Here is an 11,445-nt window from a genome sequence, read left to right as displayed (position 1 = left end):
AATCGTATCCAATCCGAATTTGGTTTTTCGAGTCGGATTCTGAATTGGATATGCGGATATGGTTTTTATGTTCAGACCTAGTTGACTCGGAGATTGACTATGATTTAATACATTAAAAAAAACAAAAACAAAAACAAATTTTTTCTTACAAATTTCTGGTTAAAAGTGAGTTGTGTGCAATAATATCGGTAGGGGGATCATAATTTAGTTTTAATTAATAAGAAAAGGATAAAGATAATTAAAACAAACAAATTACTTTTATTTATAATATAATGTGTTATCCTCGATCAAAACAAACAAATTTTTTACCAAACAAAAAAAAAAAAAAAAAAAAAAAAGAGAAAAGCTTTACCTATAGAAGAACGAATCAACAACGAACGGAACGAAGAGTAAAAATATCTCAAACACTCTATTAATTCCTGATTTGTCATCGATCAATACTTTGTTTCTCTCGTCTCTGACAAAACAAAACCCTAAATTTCGTCTACGATGGCTTCTCACAATTTTACCGACAAAAACTATAGTTTTCAGAAAATTGCAAGCAAAATCTGAGAACAAGGTAAGAATTGTTTCTCGTTTTTGTAATTGATTTTCTGGGTTTTTTCTTTATGCGTTTTTTGAGAGTCGTATTGCGCGGGGCAGTTAGATCTTCGATTTGAAAAATGTTCGTTTTCGTTTTAATTGCCAATTTCGTAGGTATGCTTTGTTTTAAACATGGGCATCGGTTACATACGGGATTTTCCTATGCATCGATTGTTCAGCCATTCATCGGAGCCTCGGTGTTCATATCAGCTTCGTCAGGTAAACTAAAGGATTAATCTTTAAATCCAAATCCAATTCTGCTTCTGTTTTTGAGGCTACTTGTTGTTCTGTTAGTGTAGACTTTTCCTTTACCACCACCGGATTCGTTTTATCGATATTAAAGACTAATTCAAGATACCGATCCATTTGAGTAGAGAATGTTTTGAAACTTGTCATACACTAAAATACTACTGTGTATTTCTATTTTTTTCTCGGTTTTGGTATAGGTCAACGAATTTAGACTCATGGAGCCCTGAACAGCTCAGGGCAATGATGTTTGGTGGCAACAACCGCGCTCAGGTGTTCTTCAAGCAACATGGATGGACGGACGATGGCTAAATAGAGGCTAAGTACACGTCAAGAGCGGCTGCTTTGTATAGGCAGATTCTTGCAGAAGAAATTAATGCTGCCCTACCATCATCTCCTGTAGCTGCCGGACAAAGTTATTCCTGCTTCTTCTTTTAATGTCCACTTGCGATCTCAAGGACAAAGTGGTGCTGATGCACAAGTTCTTAGCCATGTTGCTCCACCAAAGCCTTCATCAAGTTCCAGCTCTTTATTTGTTCAAGTAAGTAAGCCTTGTGTTTTAGTTTTACACTCCAAAACAGTTTCGGTCATCTGCTATATAACTAATTTGATTACTAGGTTGAAGAATCGGTTGAAGCAAGAAAGAAGTTCTCAAACGCAAAGTCCATTTCTTCTGCTCAGTTTTTTGGAGATGAGAATATATCCGATAATCTTCCATCAAAAACTACCCTTGAGGTAAGTAGATTGTCCTCCATCCATATTATCATGACAAACACTTTTTTAGATATCCCTGTGATCTCTCTTTGATTTCATATGCTGGCAGGTGAATAAAGACATGTGGTTATCACTGAGCCAAGTCGGCAAAATCAAGGATAAGCTCGTTGGGGGAATACTTGGAGCTGATGTTTGTGGCCTCCGAAAGGAAGTGACAGAGTTAAAGCAGAAATTGCATGCACAAGATGCTGATGGCATCCCTATTGCCACCCGTCGGGACTGGGTCCACAAAGTGTGTGACCAAGTAAGTTTTTACCACATTCATCTCTCTTCATCTGGTTTCTTAGATCTTTTAATTAACCCTGATTGTTCTGATAAACATAGTATTTGTGTGGTTGTTTCTAACAGATCACAGTGATGCCATGCCACATCTATTTTCTCCCCATATATGGAGACATACTTAGGAGTACCGAACAGGATATGTGGGCCTTAATGGATGAACTATATGGGACGGAAGTGGACCCTGATTCTATTCTTGCAATAGCAGATTAAGCGTTTACTGTCAGTCTGTCAGAAGCAAAGATGGTATCTACAGCGAGGTTCACTATTCCTGTAAAAACGTTTGCATTTAATAAAGGGAAATATTTTGAATAGGCACAAACATAAAAGAGTTTACAAGATGTTGTGTGAGCTATTTCGTTTACCATAATTTCAACCGAGAACCAGAAATGTGTTAGAAAAAGCAAAGTCGCGTAACTAATAATAAGCCTACTACTATATTTTTATTAAGAACCTGTCAGTAAAATTAACCAAATGATGCTGACACGATCGTTTTACTTGCATAAAGATAATAATAAACAAATCTTCGATGTGATTTGATTCTACATTCTAGAAGATGAGCTCGCTCTCAACCTTGTCAATAAATGTGTGTTTTGAGTAGAGAAAGTTTGTATATAAAATTCTAGCTACGCCAGGGGGTCATATTTCTTTATAATTTGTTTTGTTTCAATATTAATATGATTGAAAGTAATTTAAAAGGCTCCGAAGATTTAATATCTTACATTTGCTCATATTTTAGTACTGTTTACTTCACATATATTATACGTTACTTTTACAAAATCAAGTGTTAATATAAATTCATATATAATTTGCTTTTTTATATATAAACTCAAACATTATTGTTCAAATTCATATTATTTTGCAAGTGCGTTTTTAGAAAATTATACGAATTTCAATGTAATTTTTTTTGAAACCTCCCAATAATTGGTTTTTTCTTTAGTTGTTTTTTCTTTTTTTTGAATAATTTAGAGAAATTTTTGTAGTCTTTCTTTTCTTGTCTCTGAATAATCTGTAATCTTCTTTTCTTATTTTAGAATAATAATTGGTTTTGAATAATAATATAATCGTTTAGGGTTTAATCTATTGAATTACAAATAAGGTAGTGACTTTAGCACTAGAATCAAATAAAATATGAAATTACTAAAAGTAAAATGCAAGATTTAAAACTTAAGCTGTCATAGTATCGTACCAGAGAGAAATAAATAGGAACAAGATATTCTTTCTCATTTTTTTCTCCAAAAAATTTTGTTATTAAACTCTAGTAAGAGGAAACAAAATCACTAATAATACTAATTAGCATCTTCTCAAGTTAAATAAATATTCTAACCTACTATATTTATAACCAATACCACAACAAGAAGAAAAAAAACTTAACTAATTAAAAAAAAAAAAAGTATATATATTCCGTTTTCTTCAATTTTCAGATTGTGTTTGAGCGGAGACTTCACCAAACCGGCGATGATCATATCCTCTGTTTCTAACAAGTTCGGCGAACGTTACACAACTCTCTGTCTGGCTATGTCCTCTCGTGACCTTAATCTTGACATGTTCCGGTAATCTCAATGTATACTTATCTTCTTCCTCCGGTTTGTTTCTCACTATCGAGTGTCCCGTCGAATGCGATCTAGAGAACTTCTCCGGCAAATTTTGTTCCTTTTTAATGCTACTGCTCTGTCCTGAAGACGGCCAAGTATCAATCGGTGTTGTTGTCTGATGATGACGACGATGAACGTCTTCTTGGTCGTCGCTAGTTTCTTGAATCACATCGATGATCATCTCATCCACGGTAGGCTTTGGGTTCTCCGGTGGAGGAGGAGGATCAAGATCTCGGCGACAAACAGGGCAAGTTCTGTGAGATTCGAACCAGAGATCGATGCATTCTTGGTGGAACACGTGGTAGCATGTTGTCAAGAGACGTAGCACGTGATCTCCGTCGAATTCAAGAAGACAAATGGCGCATTCGAGGCCGTATTTTTCTTCTCGGAGATCTTTGACGGAGGAGTAAGGAAACGTGGGAAACGAGTTTATGATCCGAAGGTCGAGGCCAGGATTTACCGGTGGAGCTTCCGGTGGCTGAAGGGGATTATCGGCCGATCCGGTATCTCCACCGTGGTGGAGACGCCAAGCTTGTACCATTGAGTCGAGGAAACACTTACAGAAATAGAGAGTGAAGAAACCGATGAAGAAGAAGACGAGGAGGATTACGGTGAGGATCACCGTTAGAGGAGGTGTAACGTAATGTTGTGGCGGAGGTGAAGGTGGCAGAGGTGAAGGTATTACTGTCGACATTACGGTGGCCGGAGACTGATTATCTCCGCCGTGAGATTTCTCATATACCAAAATACCAAAAAAAAGAAAAATCAAGAAAGCTAGAGACAGATAAATTTTTTATTTTTTTTCCTAAGGTTATTTACGTTATATTGATATTTTAGAGTTCAGTTTTATTTGGTAGTGTGTGGAAAATTGTGTGTTTGGTGTGAGAGAAAGAGTGTTAGGAAGTTTTGGTTACTAAAAATAAAAAGTGTGTTTTGGGTTTTGTTATGTTTGTTTGTTTTGTTTGCTCAATGCCATGCATTTGAACGAGTCGTATGTGACATTTGTTCTACGCTAATCCACTTAGTCCTTAAAAATAGTAATTTTTTTATATTCAAGTCTTCGTTCATAGAGTATAGTCAGTTGTTAATCTATATAAACTATACTCACGTTATAACAAGCAAAATATAGGATTTTTGGTCCATGGCACGTTTCTCGGTTCATGGCTTTTCTTTCCTTGAGAAAAATTCGTTGTGTAACTTTAGTCAGCACAATAATGTTACTACGTAACTAAAGATCGCGGAAAAATTACAATGGCATGCACTGACGTTCAAGAGCACACTACGCTTTGATACATACTATGTAACTTTATGCTTCTAAGATCAGTATTGTTTTGAGTCGTTTATAGAGTAAAAGTATATCTATAGAGTAAAAGAGATCGTGTCTTTTATTCTTATTATATGTTTTGAAAGAAAACCACATATTCTGACATGCAAAGACAGTTGTTAAAAATGTAAAATGTTGAAGCGTTAGAATTTTGACATTCGTTGGAAGGTTTCGTATGTCCAATTTAAAGTGTTTTTTAGACACAAAATAGTCTGTCGGGTCAGGTTTCATCTGGCTTTGGTTCACACTGCCTGTTCAAATGTTATAGACCGATGACCGATCATTCCAATCCATTTCACTCAATAGCCCATTCTCTTAGTCATGTTTCTCCAGTAGCAGTCCTATTTCTTCCTCTTTGAAGCTAGAATTCATCCAGTTGAATAAATTTCTTGATGTCATCAACGGTGATCTCCTCATCAGAAAATTGAAACTTAATGATGTAGTCTTTATGGATTTAATTTGATCGAGTACCTTCAATGGTTGCGTGTTCGATCTCATTCATTCTCCAACATTCCTTACTAAGCCTATTTAATATTGTAAAACCACTTCAACTATGGAACTCAGATCAGGTTCTTTAAACAACAAAACACACAAAGTTATTTTAGTGACCATTGAAGGTTCCGGAGATACCAATATAGTTTACATTTTTTTTCTTGTAAAATCGGTAATCACTAATCTTTAATTTGACCTTTTGTTATTTTAGTATCCTTAGTTAAGTCAAGTGGCTAGTGAGTTTACAAGCTTTAACAATGTGAAACAAAACGACAAAGCTAAATATACATATTTTTAATTATACATATTGAGAAACCTTATCTTATCTTATCAAAAACAGAAAAAAATCACCAGTTGTAATGGTAGTGAATCCAAATCTTCCAAATCTCACAAATAAAGACAAGAAAACGAAATGTCATTTTGCGTGATCGTGTTTGATCTTCCACAATTATTAAAATATTGATACTATAGACATCCCAAGCTTATTAGACATGCAAAAGTGAAATATAGTAGTGATAACTCTACAACAAATTTAATAATATTGACATGTGTAATGTAACCTTTTTTTTTAGTACAAAATTACAATTTCAATACTAGAAGCGACCGCCAATGGTATTCATTAAGTAGCCAATGGGTGATAAGGGTGTTTTCGTAGTTCTATAGATCTTAGACTCAACCCCAAGTACACAGACTCACTGAATCCACCATCTCCACCACGTGGCAACCATAGACCAGTTCGATCACGCTCTTCTCGTGCACATGTGTTGACTAAGCTCGTAGCTGATTCGTCCCACCTAGACGGTCATCGCATCGGACGGCTGAGATAATGCCAACTTTAAGTGTATCACACGAAACAGAGATATATAGCGCGCAAGAAAGTCAATTGATCCAACGGTGGATATGAGATCAACGTCAAAGGATCGTACGGTAGAGATGAAGTTATAAATAGTATTAATTGGAATATTAATTATCATCACTCTCAGAGATCGGAGAAGAAGAAAGGAAGCAAAAAAAAAAAATCCAAGTTGTGATGAAATCTCTACTGATGAGAACCGGTTCGATGCCGGTTCTTAATAACCGGTTTGTTTCAGGTGGCTCGTCGCGGAAGAACATGACGACGACGACGACACCTATCATCTCCAGGAACAACTCCGTCGAGTCGTCATTATCCAGCAACGGCGAGAGATTCGCCGCCGGAGGAGGAAGGAAGATCTCCATCGAGGTTAAATCTAACGTTGGGATTCGTAGGGTGTTATCGGAGAGTGATGTGATTAGATCCGAGAGAATGCTAAAGACTGTTGGATCTAAGCCTTCGCCGTCGCAAATCCCGGAGGATGATGAACCGGAGGAGGAAGAAATTAGGTTTTCCGATGGTTGGGGATCGTTGATCTCCGGTGGTGGTGGTGGATCTGGTTTTAACGGCGGTTACGGAAACGGAGGAGGAGGCGGTTATGAAGATAAGAGCAAGATCGGTGATTATTATCGAAAGATGTTGAAATCGAATCCTAATAATTCGCTTCTTCTGATGAACTACGGCAAGTTTTTGTACGAGGTTAGTCATTTTGTGAATTGGTGATTTAGGTTTATGATTGTTATTTAAATTTGGGATTTGAATCTTTTCACAGGTGGAGAAAGATGCAGAGAGAGCTCAAGAGTATTATGGAAGAGCGATACTGGCGAATCCAGGTGATGGTGAGGCTTTGTCAATGTATGGTAAGTTGATATGGGAAACGAGCAGAGATGAGAAGAGAGCTCAATGCTACTTTGATCAAGCTGTTAATGCTTCTCCTGATGATTGGTAAATATATATAATACTACTCATTTGGATTCTTTGATTACTTTTACTGAATCTCTAACTTACTTAAGAATCTAAAAGGTTTGTGATGGTTGTAACTTTGCAGTATGGTTTTGGGATCGTATGCACATTTCATGTGGGAGGCAGAGGATGATGATGATGAAGAGGAACTGATGGCTGCATCACCAGCTATGGTTTCTGCAGTTTAGAATGAAACACAGAGACTAACGCGAACAAGTGGATGAAGAAGAGTAATGGAGTCTTAAAATTATATGTTATCAAAGTATCTAAACCTTTAGTGTATTTTCGCTGTCTTTTTGCTAACTTTTGTTTTGGTTTAACTTACTACAACTATCTTGTAACAACCTCAAGAGTAATAAATATATGTATGTGAAGGAAAAACCGATTGTAAGAATAAAAGAGCTTTTGTAAAGCATTGTATAAGTTTGAATCTTGTAGAATTTTTGAAAACTTGAAGTGGATATAATTCGTCGATGATAGAAGAAAAGAGCAAGTCTTTTTATGATCATCATAATCAAAAGAAACTACTAAGAGAAACAAACTAAACAAGATTGAATTTGAAACCTACTTAACATGTGTCCCTCTCTCTATTTATCTAAAACAAAAGCTAAATTTAAGAGAAATGGTAAGGAGAAGAAGATGAGAGAGAGTAAGAAAAGCTCAATCTACATTATAGAGATAATTCTGATGGAGAGATGTGTGTCAAAAGGAACAAAGAGAAGCAAACCCGGTCATCAATCCGACTCAAGGAACCATCTATTTATTGATGATTCTGGCCAGGCCCAGGCCACAGCGGGTACATCGTCATAGGCATTTGTTGAAGCGATTGAGGTGTTGAGTTTCCAAATAGCCCATGACTATTGTTGTTGTTGTTGCTTCCACGGTGCAACGGGGAATTGCTTTCGTTTTCCTCTGACGACTCGCTCGAGTGTTGTTGTCCTTGAGATCCAGGGCTTCCCAGTCCTCCACCACCAAAGCTCAACATATTGGCTGGTGCTGAAGCTGGCTCTGGAGTATTCTGAGCACGCCCTACGCTTTGTTTCTGCTTCTTTCCATCTGGTACAAAGCTTCCGACAATGACCTTTATAAAAAACACGAATCAAAAGTCAGTATCTTGAAACACTTTTGTGATTTTTTTAACTCGAGTGTAAATAAAAGGATAAGAATTTGAGTAACCTGGACTTGTGATCCAGCAACTAGCATTCCAGCAACAGTTCCACCCACAATCCTGCCATCTTGTCCAGCCAGCGACACACTCAAGTTACCACTTTTGGTCACAGTACCATTACTCTCAGAATTCAAGAAAGAACCTGACAGAGAAATGATTTCATATCGGCCCTGCAACAACACAAGATTAAATTCCAGCTCCCTTGGATGCTCAAATCAGGCCAAGAGGCAAGTAATGCACAAAGGACATTAGGTGTTATACCTCAAACTTAACACATCCACTAGGATTGGTAGATTGACGAAGCATCACATTAGATACAGCTCCTGTAGCTGAGAGAATACAGATTGCGCGTGGCCCTTGGTTCGTAAACGCCAATACCTTCATAGCTATGTCCTGGAATAGATTTGAAAGATCATAACTTTAACCAAAGAATCAGGCATAATTACTCAAAATCCATTCAAGATTTACTACAACAACACAACACATTACCTCTCCAGTTTTAACTTCAATGACATGAGGTGTAAACCCAACTCCTCCTGTTCCTCCTGCTCACAGACACACACACACAGACACAAAACCCATTAAGTAGAATTGTAAACAGTGGTTTTGATTTTAACAGAGAAAACAGAGAGAGAGAGAGATAGATCGAGTATACCTAAAGCGTCGAGCTGCTTCTTACCGGAGCCAGGAGGACGTCCCCTGTTCCGTTTAGCAGGTGGATCGGAAGAGTTAGCATTAGCTCCTCCACTATCACCACCACCACCAGCTCCTCCTTCGTTTCCACCACCACCATATGAATTAGAAGCTGAAGGAAGAGGCGAAGTAGGAGCCAAACCAAGAGCAATGTTATTCCCACCACCACCATCAGCAGCATACTTCCTAGGTCTTCCACGTTTCTTCTTGACCTGTTGTTGCTGCTCGATCCCAAATCTCATCGAATGCTGTTGAGCAGCGGCAACAGAGGAAGGCGATCCGTCGAATCCAAGAGAATCAAGAGTCTTCTGATCCATCTGTTGCTGTGGCTGAGGATGATGGTAATGATGCTGATGCTGATGCTGATGTTGATGCTGTTGATGAGGATGAGGTTGATGCGATGGGATAGCACCGAAAGGTGATCTCTGATGCATAGCTTGAGATGTAGAGGTGTGACCCATTAAAGCAGCGGCGGCGGCGGCGTTAGGGTTTCGATTGTAGGAATTGTGGTGACTCATTAACATCCCTGGCGGTGGTTGTTGTTGTTGTAGATGTTGCTGCTGTTGTTGGTGTTGTTGCTGTTGTTGTTGGTGGTGGATTTCTCTGGAATCCATTGGAGAAAGAAAAGACTCAAGATTTGTGGTTTTTCTCAGAGACCCAAATTTTTTTTTTTCTGTTTTACGAATGCCGAGAAAAGAGACGAGAAAGTGCAGGTTTTTGAGTTTTAAGCGAAAGCGTGTGAGCTAGCTAACAACTCTCTCTCTCATCTCTTCTTGAGTTTTCTTCATCATCAGAGAGAGAGAGAGAAGAGGGGACGATCTAGTTAGTGTCTAATTTAATTATTATTATTTTTTTTTTTAAAAGTGAATTATTAATTAATATAAGTAATTGAGGAGGTAACAAATCTTTAGTTTAGGGTTTTCAGTTTACAGGAGATTTAATTGGAAAACAAAAAAAAAGAAAATCTAAAGATATGATTTAGTTAGGGTTTTGTTAAAATGTGAATGAATGTGTGAATAGAGAGAATTTAAAGAGGATCGAGAATAAGTTATATACTTTTTTCTAGTTGTAATGTAATGTACTCTTTTGGATTTGGTGTTCTCCTTTTGACTCCAGTTCTGTTTTAATAAATGTTTTTTTTTTCAATTTTAAAATAAAAACAAATACACATGAATTAATAAGAGAATAATGTAGGATATATATAATAAATTACTATGTAACTAGAGATTTTGGGTCTGACTGTAGTGTGTGTTTGGGAAATCAAAATCAACTTGGGGTTTGTACTTTGATGTGTCAGATTTTTTTTCTTAAGTATAAGTATATCCTCAGATCTTAAAATAAAAACAATCACTACTTTGAAAATGACAGCAGCTTATTTTGACCATTTTGTCCTTCTCTTGCCTCATCTTTTTAAGAAAAATCTATTAATTCAGAATATCACAAATGTGATAGATTCCCAAATTAATTGTGACAAATATTGAGCTTACTAATTTTTAAATGCTATGCGACATAGATAGAAAAAAAAAGACCCACTGCAGTTGGAATATAATGTAGCAAAATTATATTATCTGATATAGAAACACAAATCGAAAATTTTAAGACAGAATATACAAAACTGATATTAACAAAAGTGTAAATATCCAACTTCTTTTTGTGTCTAAAGGAATATAAGTATTTTAAAATTTTAAATGTCATACTGAAATCAATTTAGCATCTAAAAGCGAACCCATTCGACTGTGTTATATAATCCAATCTTGTCTCATACAGACTCCAATTCAAAGATGTGATGATCTGTATTTGGTTTTGGGGGATAACCAATGATTCAGTGAGCAGAAAGCACAAAACTTTTTTATGTTGTCTAGCTATCGACTAAAGTGATCGACTTTATTAGACAAACAAGCAATAAAAAAAGCACATGTTATCAAAAGTTTACGCCATGCGCGTACCTTAAGAAACCGGACACGTAAACCCGATGATGTGAACATATTGGTACCTGAAACTAGAAAGAGGTTGAGACAGAGACCACGAATTAATGCTTTTAAAAGTATTTTAGATTTTAGAGTTTAACTAACGGATGGTTCAAGTGACCTGAAACTCCATTTTGGATCAGTACTGGTCTTCTCCAAGATTTATATTCTCCCATTATATTGTTGAGATCAATTCGACTTCTGCACTTTAGAGTAGATTTGGTTTGTTTTTGGAAACTTGCTAAATTATCTTAGAAGAACAGAACAAAGAAGGCACATTGGTTTGGTGAAGTCACAGGTAAGTTTTAAAACGTTGAGAAAGCAGAAACATACCTCATTGTATTATTTATAAACAAAGGCCCTATCTTCGCCAACCAACAGCAACTGTAACTTGTAATGTTGCATTTGTAACATGTTCAAAATCAGCCAACGGTTGATCTTATTTCATTAAGCTAACACAATCATACCTGAATCCCTCAAATCTAAACAGAACCAACATTATTATATAT

At 36.7% G+C, this 11,445-nt stretch overlaps 3 protein-coding genes and 1 non-coding gene across 5 annotated transcripts; 2 read left to right on the top strand and 2 right to left on the bottom strand.

Moving 5' to 3' along the window:
* The first annotated feature begins 208 nt into the window (after positions 1-208).
* On the top strand, positions 209-2,210 carry LOC104718534 (uncharacterized). Of its 2 annotated transcripts, none has more exons than XR_015569198.1 (6): positions 209-559; positions 697-801; positions 1,029-1,369; positions 1,447-1,563; positions 1,652-1,846; positions 1,951-2,210. It is a non-coding gene; the product is annotated as an uncharacterized LOC104718534 (transcript). The 2 variants fall into 2 exon arrangements; XR_015569199.1 differs by having other exon boundaries at positions 295-559; positions 1,927-2,210.
* Positions 2,211-3,080: 870 nt separating this feature from the next.
* LOC104718531 (RING-H2 finger protein ATL29) lies at positions 3,081-4,526 on the bottom strand. The gene has a single exon (XM_010436297.3). It carries the CDS (start codon positions 4,168-4,170, stop codon positions 3,295-3,297), a length of 876 nt encoding a protein of 291 aa, XP_010434599.2. The 5' UTR covers positions 4,171-4,526; the 3' UTR covers positions 3,081-3,294.
* Positions 4,527-5,829: 1,303 nt separating this feature from the next.
* LOC104718530 (uncharacterized) lies at positions 5,830-7,531 on the top strand. Its single transcript, XM_010436296.3, has 3 exons — positions 5,830-6,844; positions 6,918-7,090; positions 7,194-7,531. The coding sequence occupies exons 1-3, from the start codon at positions 6,323-6,325 to the stop codon at positions 7,294-7,296; spliced, it is 798 nt and encodes a 265-aa protein (XP_010434598.2). The 5' UTR covers positions 5,830-6,322; the 3' UTR covers positions 7,297-7,531.
* Positions 7,532-7,548: 17 nt separating this feature from the next.
* On the bottom strand, positions 7,549-10,049 carry LOC104718529 (AT-hook motif nuclear-localized protein 13). Its single transcript, XM_010436295.3, has 5 exons — positions 8,932-10,049; positions 8,766-8,821; positions 8,538-8,669; positions 8,285-8,446; positions 7,549-8,189 (listed from the first exon to the last, which is right to left on the bottom strand). The coding sequence occupies exons 1-5, from the start codon at positions 9,581-9,583 to the stop codon at positions 7,869-7,871; spliced, it is 1,323 nt and encodes a 440-aa protein (XP_010434597.1). The 5' UTR covers positions 9,584-10,049; the 3' UTR covers positions 7,549-7,868.
* Between the last annotated feature and the right edge of the window lie 1,396 nt (positions 10,050-11,445).

The sequence above is a fragment of the Camelina sativa genome, chromosome 10, assembly GCF_030686135.1.
Source record: "Camelina sativa cultivar CO46 ecotype springtype chromosome 10, ASM3068613v1".
Taxonomy (NCBI): Eukaryota; Viridiplantae; Streptophyta; class Magnoliopsida; order Brassicales; family Brassicaceae; genus Camelina; species Camelina sativa.
The sequence above is the reverse complement of the archived record's forward strand: the minus strand, read 5'-3'. Positions and strand labels throughout refer to the sequence as shown.

Bases quoted from the DNA above. Each gene is read 5' to 3' on its own strand.
- LOC104718529 (XM_010436295.3), bottom strand. From the start codon at position 9,583: ATGGATTCCAGAGAAATCCACCACCAACAACAACAGCAACAACACCAA. The intron at 8,822-8,931 runs GTATACTCGATC...GTCTGTGAGCAG, and splicing joins GAAGCAGCTCGACGCTTTAG to GAGGAACAGGAGGAGTTGGG. The intron at 8,447-8,537 runs GTATAACACCTA...GTGTTGTTGCAG, and splicing joins GTGGATGTGTTAAGTTTGAG to GGCCGATATGAAATCATTTC.
- LOC104718531 (XM_010436297.3), bottom strand. From the start codon at position 4,170: ATGTCGACAGTAATACCTTCACCTCTGCCACCTTCACCTCCGCCACAA.
- LOC104718530 (XM_010436296.3), top strand. From the start codon at position 6,323: ATGAAATCTCTACTGATGAGAACCGGTTCGATGCCGGTTCTTAATAAC. The intron at 6,845-6,917 runs GTTAGTCATTTT...ATCTTTTCACAG, and splicing joins ACGGCAAGTTTTTGTACGAG to GTGGAGAAAGATGCAGAGAG. The intron at 7,091-7,193 runs GTAAATATATAT...GTAACTTTGCAG, and splicing joins AATGCTTCTCCTGATGATTG to TATGGTTTTGGGATCGTATG.